Genomic DNA, 19,315 nt, shown 5'->3' on the forward strand with positions numbered 1-19,315 from the left:
CCCAAAGTGTTTGGCTCTTTTTTGACATTAAAACCCTTAATGTTTAAAATTAGGGTTCATGTTTAGAAGTAGGGGACTATCCTGTTAAAGTAACACGCATAGAACAAAACAGGAAACGTACATTTCACATAAAGGCACAGAGAGCTGCATGGCTACTTGATGCAGCTGACAACCTTGAACCTGTCGAGAATCTTAACTCATGGCTGACTTTATTTACAGAAGCACATTTCAAACCAAAACATAGAGAAGCATTTAAATATTATTCTGTGTGACCCGACATCATGTCCTTTTTTTTCCAACAGAGGAAGCCGTTGAGGCGGAGGTACGAGTCACCGGGGATGTACTCTGACGACGATGCCAACAGCGATGCATCGAGTGCCTGCTCAGAGCGCTCGTATAGCTCGAGGAACGGAGGCATCCCTCACTACCTCCGCCAGACGGAGGATGTGGCGGAGATCCTGAACCACTGCGCCAGCTCCAACTGGTCAGAGAGGAAGGAGGGCCTGCTGGGCCTGCAGAATCTCCTCAAGAGCCAAAGAATACTGAGGTGGGATTGGTCGAACAGGGTCAAATGAACATGTTGAATTTGATCCTAGATTGCCAATGGCTATTACTGTCTTCTCTCTACAACCAAATAAAACAGTTTGCTTGTCTGCAATTTGCAACCAAGGGAATATTTTGCATCACCTAATTTCAAATCTTGGATCCGCTCCGCTGTCATCTGAAAACATTAAAGCCTCTGGAAGCAGTACAGGCAACTTTTCAGGGGCTTTTACTCTAACTAGCCGTAAACTCTGAAGGGTAGACTTTGTACAGTTCGGCTAGCAAGTTGTGAAACAAGGATGGAGTTTGTGTTGGGAAACATCAGAAACAGGATTGTTAGGTGCAGATACTATGTTATAGGTCACTGCAAATGCACCCGACAGCGAGGAGGTTCCAGGTTCTAATGGGCAGGAGTCTCTCTGTGTGGAGTTTGCATGTTCTCCCTGTGCATGTGTGGGTTCTCTCCGGGTATTCCGGCTTCCTCCCACAGTCCAAAGACATGCTCGTTAGGTTGACTGTCTCTGTGTGGCAGCGCTGTGATTGACTGGCGATCAGTCCTGGGGGTATCCTGCCTGATTCGCCCGAGTACAGCTGGAATCGTCTCCAGCTCGCCTCGACCAAGAACTGGAAAAGCTGTATTAATAAATAATGGATGGAGGGATGGATGGAGGAATATGACGTGTTTTGCAAACACTGCGTTGCTTCACTTCACTTTAATTTGTGTTTTCTGTTTTCTGCAGCCGAGTGGAGCTGAAGAGACTTTGTGAAATCTTTACCAGGATGTTTGCAGATCCACACAGCAAGGTAATGAAGGCGTATTGTTTTATTCATGCTTGACCACTAATTATGAAAGCAAAGCATGGTATGCACAAATTTCAATGATGGATCCGTTACTTGAAACTAACAGAGTGTCTTTTGTTGCATGGTCTGCCTTGCTGTGGATTTAACAACAGCGAGTAAGTGTTCTTATTCATACAAGTACTACTGCACATACATGAACCTAACACTGACGGAACATGATCAGTTTCATCTCAGTGAAGTCAAATCAATGAGTGTTGTGTGTATTAAACATTAAAGCTGTTCACATGTTCTCAGGTGTTCAGCATGTTTCTGGAGACTCTGGTGGACTTTGTCACGGTGCACAGGGAGGACCTGCAGGACTGGCTCTTTGTCCTGCTCACTCAGCTGCTGAAGAAGATGGGGGCAGACCTGCTGGGCTCAGTCCAGGCCAAAGTCCAGAAGGCCCTGGATATCACAAGGTCTGAAATGCGAGACCTGCATAGCATGTAAAGGGCACAGTGAGGGGTTAGCAGAGACGAGTGGCTGTTGTGCATTTCCAGTGGATAAGGACACATTTCACACTATTGGAAATTAGTTTTCCGATTAATCATGAAGGTTATCTGTAGTGTTTTTCCAGCCAGTTTCATATTTGGACGGATAGATTCCTTTCTTTGAGCTTTTATGTCCCTCAGTTTATGTTCAACAATCAAAGCAAATCAATCAATTTGAATCAAATGACACAGGCGCACACAGTAATCTAAACCTTCTTTCTTCTAGTTAATAATTTGCTATTATTTTATAAATCTTTTTAGAGAGGAGACTTTTTGTTTAAGTCTGTCTTATGGTGTGAGACACCTCCAATTTTAAAGCAACAATATGAAACTTTTCCACCTTAAAATAGACGTTTCAAAGTGGACCTCATAGAACAGCAACTTTCAACAGGGAGAAAACTGTCTCTCTAATGTCCACAAATCTCCCTGCCTACCACTTATAATGTTAGTTTTGCAGCGGTTTACTGTACTACACACTTATCCCGTCTCTGTACTGTTTGATACAACGGCTGAGGCTAAGAGAATAAATAATCAAACCAGTAAATACTTTAATCCTGCTCCAGCTTGTTTTCTAAAAGCCTGTGAAATAATACTCCTGTCTAATATCAAACAACTTTTATTTCTTAATCTTTTTAGGGAGTCTTTCCCGTTTGACCAACAGTTCAACATTCTGATGAGGTTTATCGTGGATCAGACTCAGACGCCCAATCTCAAGGTAAGTCGAAGCAGAGGCTGGATGTCTTTGTGAAGAAGATGATCCTGATTATTGAATGTAACTGATGTGACCTTGATAAATATGTCTGACTATATGTGTGGTCTTGCTTTAGGTGAAGGTGGCCATTTTGAAGTACATCGAGTCCCTGGCTCGGCAGATGGACCCGACGGACTTTGTCAACTCCAGCGAGACTCGCCTGGCCGTGTCACGGATCATCACCTGGACCACGGAGCCCAAAAGCTCAGATGTCAGGAAGGTACTGTAGGCCGTCGTGTCTTTGTCCTGCTGCAAAACATTACCATTGGGATTCTCTTTGATATGACCAAACCTCAAACATATGATGAACATTTTTGTGCTTAACTTTGCCTTTTGAATCTTCACGGTTTAAGCAAATGAAAGAAAAAAAAAAAAAAAATCTTTATTTTAAACAGCTGCGTAAACAGCCACGTCGTGTGTTGTTATCGTCAGGTATTAGCTAACAAAGCAAAGGTTCTCCCGGAGGCATTTATGTTGCTTCTCCGACTTTCGGGTGTGTGACGTTATTAGCAGCTCCGAGATCCGAACTAAATGGAACACACCATTGGTATCAAATGTCAAGGTATCAATCTTGATGGTACACTGGTGTTCATTTGAAGTGTTCCTTTGCAAATTTCCTTATAATGGTCAGGAAAATAAATCTTCAGGCACAAATAACTGTTGAATTTGGTTCATGAACATGTGTTAACTCTGGAGTTCAGTATGGCCTCTCTCAAGTGTTGATAGAGGAACTGTAACCTGCAGTAATGCCCATGCCCTGCCTCTGCCCCGCCATGTACCCCAGACCCTTCATAACTGGGTGAGCGAGGAGCTAGCTGGCAGGTCCAGCTCTGCTGCCTTACTGTCTGCTGAAGGCAACCAGGAAGACAGGTGTAAGCAGGTATAGAGCCCGCCCCCGACAGCTGAATACTACACAAAACAGCACGCAACGCCCCGACTGCCTGGAGCCTAACCAACACCTGCAAGACAGTGACACCTGGAGTGTGGCATCTTTCACTCACCTCTGTATTTACGCTCTCGATTGTTATGCTGTAATAACCTCAAATCCGTCCCTGCCTTGCACTCACTGTCCACACACATTGAGCTTGTTTTGCTTCTAGGAAAGATTTGGATCTAGCGTTTAAATGACCCCACATGCTTGATGCTACAGTATGTATGGATGTGGATTTTTTTTAAGCCAAGTTTACTACCCAACATTGGTAGGAATGCCGTTTCATTTCTGTGTGCCTAACACATTGTGTATGTCTAACGCACTTTAACAACATGTCATCCACCTGCATGGTAACTACTTAGAGATTGTCGACCTCCAGATATGTCTAAATAAAGTTTAGGAAAAAGACAAAAGAAGTGGGACATCAGCTGTTTATGTAAACTGTGGATTAAACAAAGCAACAACAAACCACAAATCAGTTATGTTCCTTCAGGTGCAAACTGAAGTCGAACATTCATACCGTTTCTGGTTCTGTGCCCAACAACTTTCTCTTAAAGTTTGATCTGTACTCACTTGCATGTAGAAACATTTAAAGCAACAGTGTTCTTTCATTCTTTGATACTTCATACGTTTTTTTCACTGAATGCAGCTTTAAAGACTCACCTTTGTTTCTTTCTACAGGCTGATGCATCCATTCAATGGCCAAGACAAATGCTGGTTTCCATGGTTTCAGAATAGATTTGACCTGTTGTAACCTTTCAAAGAGGCAACCTTTAATATAGTTCATCATTCAGGCACGGCCTTAAAGGAAGAATGTGCGACATTTTATACATAAATAAAACAGTAATCAAATATACTAAATGTCTCTCTGAGTCATGACTGTCTACGATGAGTGAGAAGCTCGAGTCCCGCTGGCTGTGTTGTTGTCAGAGCCGTGTTTACATGGACGGGACGGCCGGCTCCTCCTCTTGTGTATAAAAGCTGTTTTAGTCAAGGACTAGAGAGAAGCAGAAAAATGTACTCTGCTTATTTGGATGTCATGTTAGAGTATTTAGATCACGGTCATTCTGTGTAAATGTACATGCAATGTGAAGCTACAAGCTAATGAAAGAGCGCTAACATTAGCATGCTTACACAGCAATGCAGGAAACCGAAACCGGTGATTGCAGCTCGAGACAACGACAATTTTGTCAGCCGCTTGCGCTTAACTCCTTCATGTGAATGCGATGGAGGGGGGTTGGAGGTGTGTCTCTGGAGGAGGTGTGGCCAAGCAGCAGTTTGTTTTGGTTTCATGCTGGTGCTCAAGGGCGACATCTACTGGATCAAAAAGTCGCACATTCTTCCTTCTTAAAAAATATCTATAAACATAAATCTTTGAAAATATTGGCGCAGCTCAGTGTTGGGATAAGTGTCGTACTTAACACCTGGTAAAGTCACTTCTGGAACCGAGGAAACCATTTTATTTGTTGCTGTGTTCTCCATCCTAACATGTTGTTCTCCACCATCTCCAGGCGGCTCAGGTGGTTCTGATCTCTTTGTTCGAGCTCAACACCCCGGAGTTCACCATGCTGCTGGGCGCTCTGCCTAAGACCTTCCAGGACGGAGCCACCAAACTGCTGCACAACCACCTGAAGAACTCCAGCAACACCAGCAGCAGCAGCGTGGTGAGTCAAAGGGAAACAGAAAGGAGAGATGTGGAACTATCAGGCCCCGCTGCTGCCTTTCAAATGACTCACTGTTGACTTGTCTTTTAGGGATCTCCGAGCAACACCATTGGTCGGACGCCTTCACGTCACACCCCCAGCAGAACCAGCCCCCTCACCTCTCCGACAAACTGTTCCCACGGAGGACTATCTCCAAGGTAGTGAATCCTTATTATTGCTATTATTTCTGCTGTCGCGTCCGGTCATTAATCGAGTCATTAAACTAACACAAAACCTCACAGGTGGGGTGGTAGGAGCATGATACTGAACGAGCTGCTCTGAGACATTTGGGTAAAAAAAAAAAAAAAGAAAAAACTTGTTTGTCGCACATCCATCAAATCTCATAGAAAACACTTTCTACACAGACTGGTGCATAAAATACAGCGATATTACAATGCATTCATGGCGTTGTGGCGAGATCTAAACCATCTATTCTGCAAAGTGGTGGCCAAAGTTAAGAAACACAATGAACTCTTACCCTCTCTCTTACTGAGCAGCTCCTTCACCCCGCAGTCACTGTGCATGCCTTTAACCTGCGAGTAGAAACCCACAGTTGAACTTGAAGAGAACTTATTGTTGACGACTTTGTGGTCAAAATGTGCTGAAGACAGCTCCTCAGTCGAGATGGAGGAGAGGCTGACTTTGTGGGATTCTGTCACTTTCTTACGCTTTCCTCTGTATTAACACTTTCCCTTTACCTAATGGCTCAGACTAGTTTCTTTTTCTCTTTTCTCCTTCTGCACATTTGTTTGTTTATTCACCTCCTCCCTCCCTCCCTTTGTCTCGCCTTGTGCTCCTCACTTCTTCTTGATTTCCCCCTCCTCCTCTCTCACTCCTGTCTGTCCATCCTTCCCTCCTCTCCGGCTGCGCTGCTGTGGCAACAGTCGGTTATGGGGTTGGGGTGTCGACGGACTTTCAAAGCACCCTCCTGCCCCTCCTCCTCCTCCTCCTCAGCCCCACTCCACCCCTGCTGCCCCCTCCTTAAGGGTCCTGCGCAGAGCATATTCACCAAGGTAATGAGTCAGACTGGGACACAAAGCGCATTTTGTCCTCAAGGAACCAAGACCTCCCATCTCCCGTCCTTTTCTTTGTCAAAATTTATACGAATACAAAAACAGTCTTGTTCACCAGTTTCTCAGGGCATGCACGTTTCATGTGCTTGATGCTGTGGTGGTGAAGAAAAGCACTGAAATAAGTTCTCATTTCATGCAAGCGTTTCCTTTCCAAACAGTAACCTCTGTCTGTGTCAAAAGTGATGCTAAAGTGCTTTGCATGGTGACTAAAAAAAAAAACAGTAACACATTTACAGTGTGTCTCCTTCAGATATATTCATGTCATGTAATTCCTGCGTGTGCGTCTCTGTCTGTGTTTGTGTTTGTGTGTCTGGTAGTATGATGGAGTACGACACTGAGAACATGAACTCTGAAGAGATCTACAGCTCCTTACGTGGCGTCACAGAGGCCATCCAGAGCTTCAGCTACCGGAGCCAGGAGGACCTGAATGAGCCGATCAGACAGGAGGGCAAGAGGGACGATGCAGTGAGTGATTTTTTTTGTCTTTTTCTTGAAGCATTTTTGCAAATCCAGAAAAATAGCTAGACAAATATCTTCTAAAGCAAGTATTAGACTTTTTGCAGTTTGAGTAAATCACATCAAGACTCTGACGTATTAGTGAACATATACCTCACTCTGGTCTGTCTGAATCTTCCATCTATCTGTGGAAATAAAAGTAACGTTAATCCTACTTATAATCTTATAACTCTTCTCCACCTCAGAAATATTGTATGAAATGACTGGACTTCAGTACAGACTTTTTGTATCGTCATGTAGACTTGGTACAAGCAACATTGAGAGCTTTGAAACTAAGTGCTCAATGGTGAGAAAAAAAGGTCCAAGAACACACAGGACAAATCTGTGGATGGAAAACTGTTTTCAACAACGTGATAACATATTTCTCATTTCCTTCCTCCCCTCACCTTCCCCTCTGTCCTACAGGCAGGACGAGAAGGCGTAGCGTCCTCTCCCGGCTCAGACGCCCGCCTGGGCTTGGACGTTGTTGAAGGGGGTCGCACCGCCTTGGACAACAAGACCTCACTGCTCAACACGCCTTCACCCCGCTCGTTCTGTGGCCCGCGGGGTCGGGAATTCGCACCTTACGGTTACGGCGAAACCATCTGCACGTATGACAAGAGCGCCCTGAAGGAGGCCGTGTTTGACGACGATGTGGAGCAGTTCAGAGACTGTGAGTTCACAGAGTGTCTCTCCTCCTGAACACACATTCAAATTAATTACTCTCAGACGTTCTGATGGGTCAAGCTGTTTAACACCTTTCACTATTTGTCAGTTTAGTGCATCAACAAACTCCTTTAGGAGCTCACACATTAGGCCTAGATATCAAATACTTCAACAGGCTACTTTCTTCAGGTTTCTAGACTCTTAACGATTTTCAATTCTGTTATTTTTCAGGATGGAGGATTAAGTTAGATTGTGGGATAACGTCAGTGGCAGCTAGAGTCTGACAATAGCTCCACTGAAGAGTGTTAAAGAGACTCTGATTGACAAAGTGACTGTTTAATCCAGTGATTCCTCAAGTTTAAATGACTTGCTCTGATCATTTGCCAGAGGTAGAGATCCCTCTATAATTGTGCTACTGGTTGATATCAAGTGAACACTTAAAGGTCATGTATTATGCAAAGTCCACTTCACCATGTTTCTCTAAAACTAACATGTGTCCCCAGTCAGTCTACAATCCCCCCAATGATGAGAAAAGTCCATCCTCTCCGTCTTTTCCCTGCTCCACTTTTCAGAAAATGTGTGCTCAAACATGCTGTTTGGAGATTTTCCCTTCATGACATCACAAAGGGCGGTAACACCTCCCCCAGGTGGGTGACACTCCCACAGCTTCTTTTTTTTGCCTGCCTTCTCACCGTAAACAATAGGGCATGGAGCGAGAAAGCCTGAGACACCCAAGCCCTTCCAGAGAGGGGGCGTGGTCAGACACAGCTCATTTACATTTAAAGGTACAGACACAGAAACAGCCTGTTCTGAACAGGGCTGAAATAGAGGGGTTTATAGGCATGATCAAATACAGGATCAGAGTGGATTTAGAACAAGAAACTTCACTCACATGTTTTGGGAACCTCTGAGACTTATTTACACTGGTGACAAAGAAGTATAATATGTGACCTTTAAGAATGGAGGAATCCTACTGTAAAATTGGCTTGCCAAGATTTGCGGTTTTGCTGTAAATTCAATAACTTTGGTTTTTTTTTGACAACATATAGGAGACACTTTGCAAAGAAACTCCTTCAGACTGATGATAACACTGAAAACACTGACGATATGTATCTGTATTCAGCTACCACTTAAGTTTGCTTAACTTTGCATCGATGCTTGGTGACATGTTGACACGAGCTACATACACAGAGGATGTATTTTCTCTGCAGGCAGTTTACACACGAACACAAGTGTGTGTGTCTGCAGCCCGTGTGTGTCGCTTGTTGTTGTTGCCGTCATCACATCCTTTCTGCTCTGCACCCTTTTGTCTCCCCTCTGTCCCTCACCTCACCTCCCCACCTCCACCTTCATCCCTCCTCCGACCCCTCCACCTCCTCTCCAGGCCGACGTCAGGAAAGCGGTGAAAACAAGATGACGCTCCCCAAGGTCTTTGGACCCGTTAAAGGTGCCTCTCCTGCTGGACTAACTGTCATCCCACTCACCCTTTGTGTGTTTGCATTTTTCACTCGCGTCTCTTAAAACCCATTCACCATTCTTTCAACGTCTTCTAACTCTTAACCAGTAAACTGTGTGTTCACTAAGATACATCTATCCTGCCTCTAATGCAGAACTATCTGGCTCTTTAATACCTTGATTAATAATTATTATAGTATTGTTTAGGCTCAATGCTTGGGTTGTTGTCTAAGTTTGTATATAAAGAACATGTGGCAGAAAGGTAGCATTATATCCTTAATGATTCAATATTTTTAACACCTAAACATGTAGCAGAGTAGTGAAGTCCAGAGCATGCTTTTTTGTTTATCCACTTAACAGATGGTAGAGAAGTATTATTGAAGTATTCCAGTCTGATTGTACCTGGCCCCTTTCCCCACATTTTGGGTGTTAAAACAAACCTTTTTTGGAATTGCTTCAGTGGATCAACTCAGCGTTTTTCCGACTAAAAGTTCTTTATTTTTTGCAACCGCTGGGCTCAGATTGTTATGAAAGAGTCTGACAGCAATACATAAAGGATCCCTACAGAGATAGACCGTCATGTTAAGGTTAGGTTGATGTTAATCGGTAAGACACAGACTCAAATGACCATTTGTTAAGTCCCGCCCTCACTAGAAAGTGGCCCTATGTCAAGCCCCGCCTTCACCTGAAAGCTATCCTTTATGACTTTCGAGTCAGCGGACCAATCAGAGAACCAACAAAGGGTCAATTGACAAAAGATTATGATTTTACGCCTTAGAACTGAAGTTACAGATCTTCTGCTGAGTTGATCTCTCTCTTGATTCTCTTGCTCATCTTAAATATGCATCTGAAGTGTTTTAAACTAAAGGGTTTAGATCCAACGAAATATCTATTAAACACAAAACAACAAAAACAAGAGCAAGGCAGAAGTTACACATCAAGCTGCATGTTGTGTAAGATGATGTAATGATGTCTTGAATGCTTCTCTTAGGTCTCTCTCTGTATGGATCCTGTTTATAACCATGTTAGACAGTTCAATAAAAAGCCGTATCTTGCCTCAAAGGTTACGTCTCAACCATCTTAGCCCTGTTGCCACCTCAGAGAGTGGAGCAGCTGATAAATGGTTTGAGCATAGTAACCATCTACAAACCAGGACTTACAAAGACAGGCTGCACATCTTTAAGGGGCAAAGCTTCCCTCTGAGTAGAACAACTCTGATTAAAATAGAATTCTTATCTCATAAAAGTTCAATTTTAAAATAGTTGCATTTGTTAAATTGCTGGAATCATTGTTGTTGGGGCCATAACAGGGCTTCAGTAGCTTTATTTTTGATGTGTAACATGTTGCTTTCATTGTTCTCTCGGCGAGCAGTCGGTCAGGACCACTCAGACATGGTAGCGGACCTTCTTAAGGAACTGTCCAATCACAACGAGCGTTCTGAGGAGCGTAAAGGCGCCTTGGTGGAGCTGCTGAAGATCACACGAGAAGACAGCACGGCCGTGTGGGACGAACACTTTAAAACCATCCTCCTCCTGCTGCTGGAGACGCTGGGTGATAAAGATGTACGTGATCTGAGGGTCCTAAATGTTGCTTACCACCGTGCATGTGTCAATATTTGTGTGTATTAAACGCACAAGCTATTTTCTGTATCCCTCAGCACACCATCCGAGCTTTGGCCCTTCGTGTGCTGAAAGAAATTCTGAGGAACCAGCCGGCCCGCTTCAAAAACTATGCCGAGCTCACCATCATGAAGACCCTGGAGGCTCACAAAGACTCTCACAAAGAGGTACACAGCCACCACATTAAAGCATTCTGAAGCTCATGGTGTTACGCTCACATATTGGGGATGTTTTGGTAGCAAAACAAAACAATGCAAAGCAATATTATCGATTATTTGGACTCATGTTTGCCACCTGAATTCATTCCATCCTCAACTCTCTGTGAACTCTGTTTGAGTCTCCACCAACTCCAGAGGAAAACATGTGCTTCTTTAGTTAATAAAGGCTCCACTATGATCAAAGTCTGTCTGCAATTTTGCCATTTTCAGCATGCAATGGGTTAATCAGGTTAAATGAGCTTGCAGGCTGGTAAACCAAAACAACAAGCTGTAGGGAGCAAAAAGTTGTCAAGAGTTTCAGAGCTGGTTGAAATGCTCTGTGTGTGTAAATGCCTGAAAATCATTTGATAGATAAATAATGTGATGAAGAAGAATGTTTTTTTTAACTCTGAGTGCATCGAAACGTTAGTCCTTTGCACCTTAATGCATTTGCCTTAAGTGATTTGTGTGCTCCATGTTCTTTCTTTGGATCCTGTTTGTGGAGTCTCCCTCTACTTTAATAATGTTATATATTCATTCTTTAAGCTTGAATTTAAAAAAATTAAGCACAAAGGTTGAACAAAACTGTGGGTCCTTCAATAAAAGAATACGTTTTAGAGAATGTGTACTGTAGCATCACCAAGTGGTAACTTCCAGTGTTGAAAAATGAAACCAATGCAGAAGTGCAAAATAAACTGCAGTTCCTCCAATGTCCACTAGAGGCTGGCTCCAAAAACTCCAGAGGTCCCATGAACACTCGTATTAAAATGCCCATTTTTACCACATAAATAATGATGTTTACAGCCTTGTCTAAGAAATGATTCTAGTCCCACTAACCTGTTTCTTTATTGGTAAAAACAGTTCCTGATGATTCTTGCAGCCAATGAAATTCTGAACACGTGGTCATGCTGCTTTAATTAATAACACGCGTCCCATAAGCAGTAAGAGCACGTCTAACGCCACACAGATTATGATCTGTGAACGCCTCAACTGCAGTATGCACGTCCTTCAGACTTTGGGGTTACACAGCTCTCTTCAAAGAAGAACCAGACTTTTTGATCTGAATGTTTATGTGCTTCAGGTGGTGCGTGCAGCAGAGGAGGCAGCTTCCACGCTGGCCGGCTCCAGCCATCCAGAGCAGTGCATCAAGGTCCTGTGTCCTATTGTGCAGACAGCTGACTACCCCATCAACCTGGCTGCTATCAAGATGCAAACCAAAGTCATTGAACGCATCGCCAAGGACCCCTTACTGCAGCTGCTGCCCGACATCATCCCGGGACTCCTGCAGGTCTGTGTCTGATGTGGCAATCTGTACATTTAAAATAGAGTTATATTCTCAGATTCTACAGATTGAATTACATCAAAGTTTTCCTTCCGTTCTGAGTGGACACAACAGTTTGATTAAACGCAGAGACCATGAACGAAAATACCCTTTTGAAAAAGTTCAGTTCACAGTAATGAACAGAGTTTAAATAAGAGAAGGGGTTGTTGGGGACACGAGGAGCAGGACCCTCCCTCCTGGCTCCAACCTGCTTATTTGGACATTGCTCATATTTGGACACTGATAACTAATTATTTGCCTTATTTGTCCCTGGACATGGAAATGGACAACATGAGAACAACGTGACATGAAAAAAGTCTTCTACGAGCATTTGAAGTTAATGTTTTAAGTGTATTGATTAGAATTCTGGAATAAATCTACTTTTATTTATTTAAATCTTCCTTATATAAAAATACAGAAACAAGCCAATTAGTGGCCTCATTTCTATTTTATTTTCAGCGTGACAATCTTTTAAACGTTTGTCTAAAATGACTCTTTTAAGCAGCATTGTTCACACAGATTGTTTTTTAAACTCACTAAAGGCAGACGCTAGAGATGCTAAACTGGAAACAGTTAGGAACAAAAATATTAAAATAAATATAAAAATATTTTAAATAAGTCTCATGTTCGTTTCTAATAACAGATGTTGCGTGATTGGTTTACGTAACACAAGAGCAGTGTTTTTGAGGATGAACAGAGCAATCACTTCTGACTTTTCAGCTTCAACCTGCTTATTTGGACAATGTGCATATTTGGACAGGGAATTATTTGCCTTATTTGACCCTGGAAATGTTTGCGTGTACTCTGCCCTCTCTGCGACTCCTCCCCCGTTCCCGCTGACCCCTCGTGTGTGTGTGTGTGTGTGTGTGCGCGTGCCGTGCATGATGCTGCCTCGTCTCTCCGCAGGGCTATGACAACACTGAGAGCAGCGTTCGCAAGGCCAGCGTGTTCTGTCTGGTGGCTATCTACTCTGTGATTGGCGAGGACCTCAAACCCCACCTGGCACAGCTCACGGGCAGCAAGGTACCAAGTCTTTCATTGAATACACACTCATCTCCTCGACAGACGCAGAGCCTTATCATCTTCCCATGTTGTTATTTTCACACAGGTTTCCACTGGTTGTCCACTTATTAAAGTACAGGCTCATATGTGTCCTTGGATTATGTAAGGGCTGAGTGCTGAACGTTAGCTTTCCCCTCCTAGCTGTGCTCACCTCTCAGGAAGCTCTCTGATACAAAAGGAAGCACCATCACATGCTTAACTTACAGAATGTCTTGAGCCAACACACATTTAAACACAAATAATCATGACATAAAGCTAATGGTGAAGTCCAGACAGGATGAATTCTATAAGAATATAAAAGTCAGGATAAGCCTTGTGCAAACGGCTTTGTTTTTTTTTTTTTGGAGTCGGGGAGTTTTAAGTTAAAGGGTTAAAGTGTTGGAGAAAGTTTTTATAGAGTAATGAAACCCCAATAGGTTGAAGTGTCTCATCATGGGTTACATAAAAAACGGAATATAAGTCACCCTGGTAGTGTTGTAGTCAAGACCACACTAACCGAGACCAAGACCTACCCGAGACCAGAGCTCCGAGACAGACAAGACCAAGACCAAGACATTTAGGGATCGAGATCAAGTCAAGACCAAGACCAAGACATTTAGGGATCGAGATCAAGTCAAGACCAAGACCAAGACATTTAGGGATCGAGATCAAACCAAGACCAAGAAATTTAGGGATCGAGATCAAGTCAAGACCAAGACATTTAGGGATCGAGATCAAGTCAAGACCAAGACATTTAGGGATCGAGATCAAACCAAGACCAAGACCAAGACATTTAGGGATCGAGATCAAGTCAAGACCAAGACATTTAGGGATCGAGATCAAGTCAAGACCAAGACCAAGACCAAGACCAAGACCATGAAATTTAGGGATCGGGACCGAGTCAAGGCCGTAACCGGGGGATAAAAATCAAATTATGAATGAATTGATGACGTGAAAAAATAGCCTTTCAGTGGTGGTCCTGACCGGTCTTGATTTAAAATCCGGAGTCTGAGACGGCGAGAACAAGTAAAAACACTTTCGATTTCCGGACGAGACCGAGACCTTCAAAAAGTGAGTCAGCTCAGTGAGAGACTAACTTGTGTTGTTTTTTTGTTTTTTTTCTTGTTTTGCAGATGAAGTTACTGAACCTGTATATCAAACGAGCCCAGACCACCAACAGCAACAGCAGCAGCTCCTCCGACGTCTCCTCCCACAGTTAATTCAGGAAGTCGTGATCTGGAAACTCTGAGGAGGGACAGCGTTCATGGATCTCCACCCGCTGTTCTTTCAGACCTCTGAGCTTCCCCCTCCTCCTCGTCCTCCTCGTCATGACTAGAGCTCAACTTACTCCACTCACGCTTTCCTCCTGACTCGAGGAGATCCTTTCAGCCACATGTTCGTCTTTCGGATCCTCTTCTCCATTTTAGCTCCAGAAACGTTTGAATGTAACTGCGGATCAGTTTGAAAATCTGGAGGAGGAGTTTATGTGGATATAGGAAATGCCTTCTTTTTTTTTTCCATCCTCCACAACCATAACACCACCTTTCTTCAAAAAAAAAAAAATGTTGTCCTCGTGCCCTCAGAATTAAAATCATCAGGAGTTGGTAGATTAGAGGAGGGAATGTTGTTTCTGTCAACTTCACTTTAAGTTTAGCATGAAATGTCATTTGGCTGGCCCAGTGATGGTAATACGCCCCTCTGGATTGGGATAAATTCTGGTTCTTTGAGTGTAAAAATCAAAAAAAAAAAAAGTGATGTGTAAGGGAACATCACGCTGGAAAATGTCAGAGCATATTTAGTTCCCTTTATTGATCAGGATAGAGACTCAGACGCCTGTATGTGGAGGGCTTTTTTTGTTTTTTTTAAAGCTCATTTGTAATTCAGGGTGGCTCAACCAATTGAATCCTTCACTAATGAAAGTGTTAAATTAAACAAGTTGCCAAAAGATACATTTCCAGCGACAGAATTGACAATCCTTTAAGTTCTGTGCAGGTTTTTGAAGTAGCAGACGATGTTAAACTGAGCTGATGGAAAGTTACATTGCCTGTGTTTTCACACTGAAAATACTTTGATTTATTGAACAGCTATTTTTGTTTTGTTCGGATTGCTTTTGGAAAAAAAAACTGTTGCCTGCGGTTTGCCCAGTTTTTGGCATCTTACCCTGTAAATCTCTGAGACTGCTGCTCGAGTGGAGCGCCGGCTTGAAGAGGAAGTCTCTTGTAAATACTGCACATGTGGATTTGAGAGGGAGACCCATGATCCAAGTCATTCATGAAAGACATTCCCAGGCCTTATTCACTTCACATACACACTGATAATGTTTGCTGACCGGGGCTGCAGAGAGTGAATGACATGTACAGTACTGTAACTGTCGGCTCTCTAAAAGAAATGTGAATGTGCAGGAAGAAGGAGCCTGTGTGTGTGTGTGTGTGTGTGTGTGTGTGTGTGTGTGTGTGTGTTTGTGCGTGTTTGTGCGTGTGTGTGTGTGTGTGTGAGAGTGTGTGTGTGTGTGTGTGTTCTGGACCTGTGATGATACAAACACAGTATTAGTCGTTTCCTCCGGCCTCCTACACGTAACCACAGCTTCTGCAATGAACTCACAAACAAAGGTATTTTGTACATACACTTTTGGACCACTGCTTCGCGAAAATTTGTTAAAAAAAAAAAAGAAGAGTGAACAGTTTGATGATCTCACTTTTTTTGCACGTTGCCCAAATAGCTTGCATGAAACCTGCAGCACACGTGTCAACTCTGTGCCCCTGAGGTTTTGGTTTTTTTTGGTTTTTTTTGGCTGTTAAAGTGCACTTGTTACATCATCAGATTACTCATCTGTAATTTAATGTTTCAGTCGGTGAGTTCAGTTGTCCCTTTAGGTACGAACGGAGCAGGAAGTGTGACCTGCGTCACGTTGAAGGTTTAAACTGGTGAAAAGAAGCTTTCAGGAAAACCTCTGGGCACAGATTTTACCTTTTATTTCTTAAGAATAATTCCATTTATTTATTTTCATGGACCCTGGTTTGAATTAATTTGGGGCCTTTTTAAAGCTTTTTTTGGGGGGGGGGGGAGTTTGCTTTATGGGGTAGGACAGCTGAAGAGAGAGAGGACATGCTGGGAGTAGAGAGTGGGGGATGACATGCAGAAAAGGGCCGAGGTCAGATTTAAACCCACGGCTGCTACGATGAGGATTTACGGCCTCTGTACATGGGGGCGTGGGACATCACCGCTAGGCCCCATTTGGGATCTTTTTGACTGAAAGTTAAAAAAAAAAGCTTTTGAATTGCTCCAGTAGATTGCTTCAGCCTGCGGTGTTGAAACAGACTGCAACACAATCACGACTACACTCGATAAAAGAAGTAAAACCAAGGTGTCTGACAATCTCTGGAAAAGATTCCAACAGATATCAAACTTTCTTCTCACAGGAATCAGATCGTAGACCGCTCCGTTGCTCTCGTCAGAGCTGCCGGACTCCGTTGACAAGAACAGTTTATTCAACTTCGCAAAGCATGGGAGCTGCTGATGTACCGCTGCCTCGACTTGTTAGTCTGGTTTTGTTTTGAACTGCGATGTTTGAAACGCTTTGTTCTGATCCGACACCATATTTGTTGTACACGTAGCATTTCACATGAAAACACTGAGGTAGATAAGCCCCTCCCCTGCTCTGTGTGGTCAGTCGCTTGTTTTACGAGTGGATTCTGGAGGCTTTGAAGAGAGAGAGGAAAAGTCTGCTTGTGAGTTTCAGTTGTTTTCTCAACATCTCGTCTTATTTATCTCGTCATCTCAGGATGATGATGCTGAATTTCCCGTGATAACAAGTGGATTTCTCGAGATCTGGAGAAAAGTCGTCATCACAGGAAAACCAGAGTTTTTATCCGGAGAGAACGAGATAAATATGTCGAGATCTCGAGATTAAAAACGGAGTTAAATAAAAACGTATGGATATCTGTGGATGTACTTTCTGACAACGACCCAGAGCATTACATCCCAGAAATTTGAGTTATTTCACTGCTGCCAACTGAAGAAATCGAAAGGTGCAGTCCTTTAAGTTTTTAGACCTTTAAGTCATTTCGACCACAGAGAACGGAGCAACGAGGTCAAGTTTATAAAGGCAGCGTCCCCCTTTAAGTTTTAAAATGTTTGATTCCTGCAGGAGGATCTCTCTTCAAAGTCAAGCTCTCCCCCGATCGAGAAGAGTTCGCCCAACAAATCTGTGTTTTATTCTTTTATATTTGGTTGTGGGTTCAGTAAATCTCATGTTGGGAGGGATTATGACCCCTCTTCTCTCTCTTTTTTTCAAAACCTCTAAATTAGTTATGCGATTGATAATGAAATGAAGCTGATTTTGCCCGGACACAGTGAGAGACTCACAGTTTAAGGGAATAGGGACGGCTTTGTCGGGTTTATTTAATGAAATGAATGTTTTCATTTGATGTACTGGTACTGACACACAACATGTAGCCCTGTGCAACAGGTTCCTGTCCGCACTCAAACTTCCCCTTTTCTTTCTCCTGGTCACTTCAAACCTTCAACCCGCCTGGTTTTCTCCCCCTCATGAGAGTTCATCCACACGGGGCTTTAAAACAACACGTCACTCAGCCAACAAACCGATCACTCGCCTCTGTTGTCCTGGAAACCGAAGAGATGGGAAACCCTGCAAACTGTTCACTATGCATGTTCTACAGTCCTTCTTCTTTTGGTCTCAGTCGCTCATGTAATATTCAACCCTGTATTTATATATTTTATTTGTTCTCCTATGATGAACTGTACAGAACTTTTCTTTTGTTTACTTCCACCTGTGATAGATTTGCAACAATGTAAAGAAATTGTTTGCTCTAGAAATAAACAAAGAACTGATGTGCGTTTTTTTTTCCATTTGTTCTTTCTTGACGTCTCGACTCCGCAAGTTGTTCGATCGTGGTGAAGAATCAGACGATGCTAAAGGTCTGACATGTTTCTCAGTCTGAGTGTTTAGTAAGTCCAAAATTCTCCAGGAGCAGCAGGGAAACCGGCTGTAAGGTCTTCAACACCAGGGCCGTGTGAAGACTTTTCTGACAGCGGGGCCGACCGGAGCCCGGACAGGAAGACACACAACAATAAATGTTGATTATTTACTTTTTCAATTTCCACAAATCTTACAATAAATATCATGCAGATGTTATATTCTGGTGTACATTTTAACTTAAATACAACAGAGTGGAAATATCTAAACAGCCTGTCCTTACAGCACACAACACGAGCTAGCGTCAGCGACAAAATCAGCCTGAATCCGTTGTGTCCTAACTGCCTGCAAGCGACACAGAGTACAGTTTGAACCCTTACAGTAGGCCTTTTTTCTATTTTCCTCACGTAGAAGAAGGAGGAAAGAGGAAGGAACACTGGCACTCGCCTTTTTCTAACTCAGCAGAGCTCGTTAGCTTGTTTTACAAAGTAGAGATAACGGTGCATAATCAATATCCACATCTGGGATTTAAATATTGTGCTTTGACTGGACTCAACATCGGAGAAAAACTTCATTCAGCTCACCGCGAGCCACTTATTGACGAGCCTGTGAGTGTTGTGATTGGAGTCAACGGCTCGTTAATACAAATCACCACACATCTGTTTGTCATCCTTTAATACAAAAGCACCACATGATGTCATAATATTTGCAGGAGGAAGCTGAGATTCACAGAGAAGTAAATATTTAGCTTTAGGATGCCGTGTGGATAGCGGGGCACGCTTAAGTCTTACAAGCTTCATTTTTTCATTCATTTCAAGAATTATTTTTGGGCTTTTTGTGCCTTTAATGTAGAGGTAGGACAGTGGATGGAGTTTGGAATCAGGGAGGGGGGAGCCACAGGCTGGATTTGAGCCTGGGCCGCCCGTGTTGAGGACTATGGCCTCCATGCATGGGGCGCACACACTGACCACTGTGCCACCAGCACCCCGCAAGCTTTGTCCTTGACGGATCCAAAAAGGAGATGAAAAGACGTACTTCAAAACTGTAAGCACACTGTTTCAAGTTCACTGTCTAACATGCAAAAATACATTTACCAGCAATCCCGTGCAGTTTTTGCTGAACCCGTTCCTCTCTTATGCACCTACCTAATGAATTACATGTACACGGTATCTTTCTACAGTTTATAAAGTACAAATAAAAGGAAATGTTCAACATTAAAACCTGTGTGCCTTTTCTAAAAAAGCCAAAATAGT

General features: G+C 43.1%; 1 protein-coding gene across 1 annotated transcript in view; it reads left to right on the forward strand.

The window, feature by feature from the left end:
* The window catches only part of clasp1a (cytoplasmic linker associated protein 1a), an 83,745-nt gene extending 65,768 nt beyond the window's left edge, over positions 1-17,977 (forward strand). The window contains exons 28-44 of the mRNA XM_061054670.1: positions 303-547; positions 1,284-1,358; positions 1,647-1,802; positions 2,511-2,589; positions 2,702-2,845; positions 3,410-3,505; positions 5,068-5,220; positions 5,311-5,417; positions 6,144-6,272; positions 6,650-6,797; positions 7,254-7,500; positions 8,878-8,940; positions 10,320-10,510; positions 10,606-10,734; positions 11,846-12,052; positions 12,992-13,108; positions 14,260-17,977. Coding sequence (XP_060910653.1) covers positions 303-547; positions 1,284-1,358; positions 1,647-1,802; positions 2,511-2,589; positions 2,702-2,845; positions 3,410-3,505; positions 5,068-5,220; positions 5,311-5,417; positions 6,144-6,272; positions 6,650-6,797; positions 7,254-7,500; positions 8,878-8,940; positions 10,320-10,510; positions 10,606-10,734; positions 11,846-12,052; positions 12,992-13,108; positions 14,260-14,346 — 2,373 coding nt within the window. The 3' untranslated portion in view covers positions 14,347-17,977. The remainder of the gene's footprint in view (positions 1-302; positions 548-1,283; positions 1,359-1,646; positions 1,803-2,510; positions 2,590-2,701; positions 2,846-3,409; positions 3,506-5,067; positions 5,221-5,310; positions 5,418-6,143; positions 6,273-6,649; positions 6,798-7,253; positions 7,501-8,877; positions 8,941-10,319; positions 10,511-10,605; positions 10,735-11,845; positions 12,053-12,991; positions 13,109-14,259) is intronic.
* Positions 17,978-19,315: the final 1,338 nt, after the last annotated feature.

This window comes from Labrus mixtus, chromosome 13, assembly GCF_963584025.1.
Source record: "Labrus mixtus chromosome 13, fLabMix1.1, whole genome shotgun sequence".
NCBI classification, from domain to species: domain Eukaryota; kingdom Metazoa; phylum Chordata; class Actinopteri; order Labriformes; family Labridae; genus Labrus; species Labrus mixtus.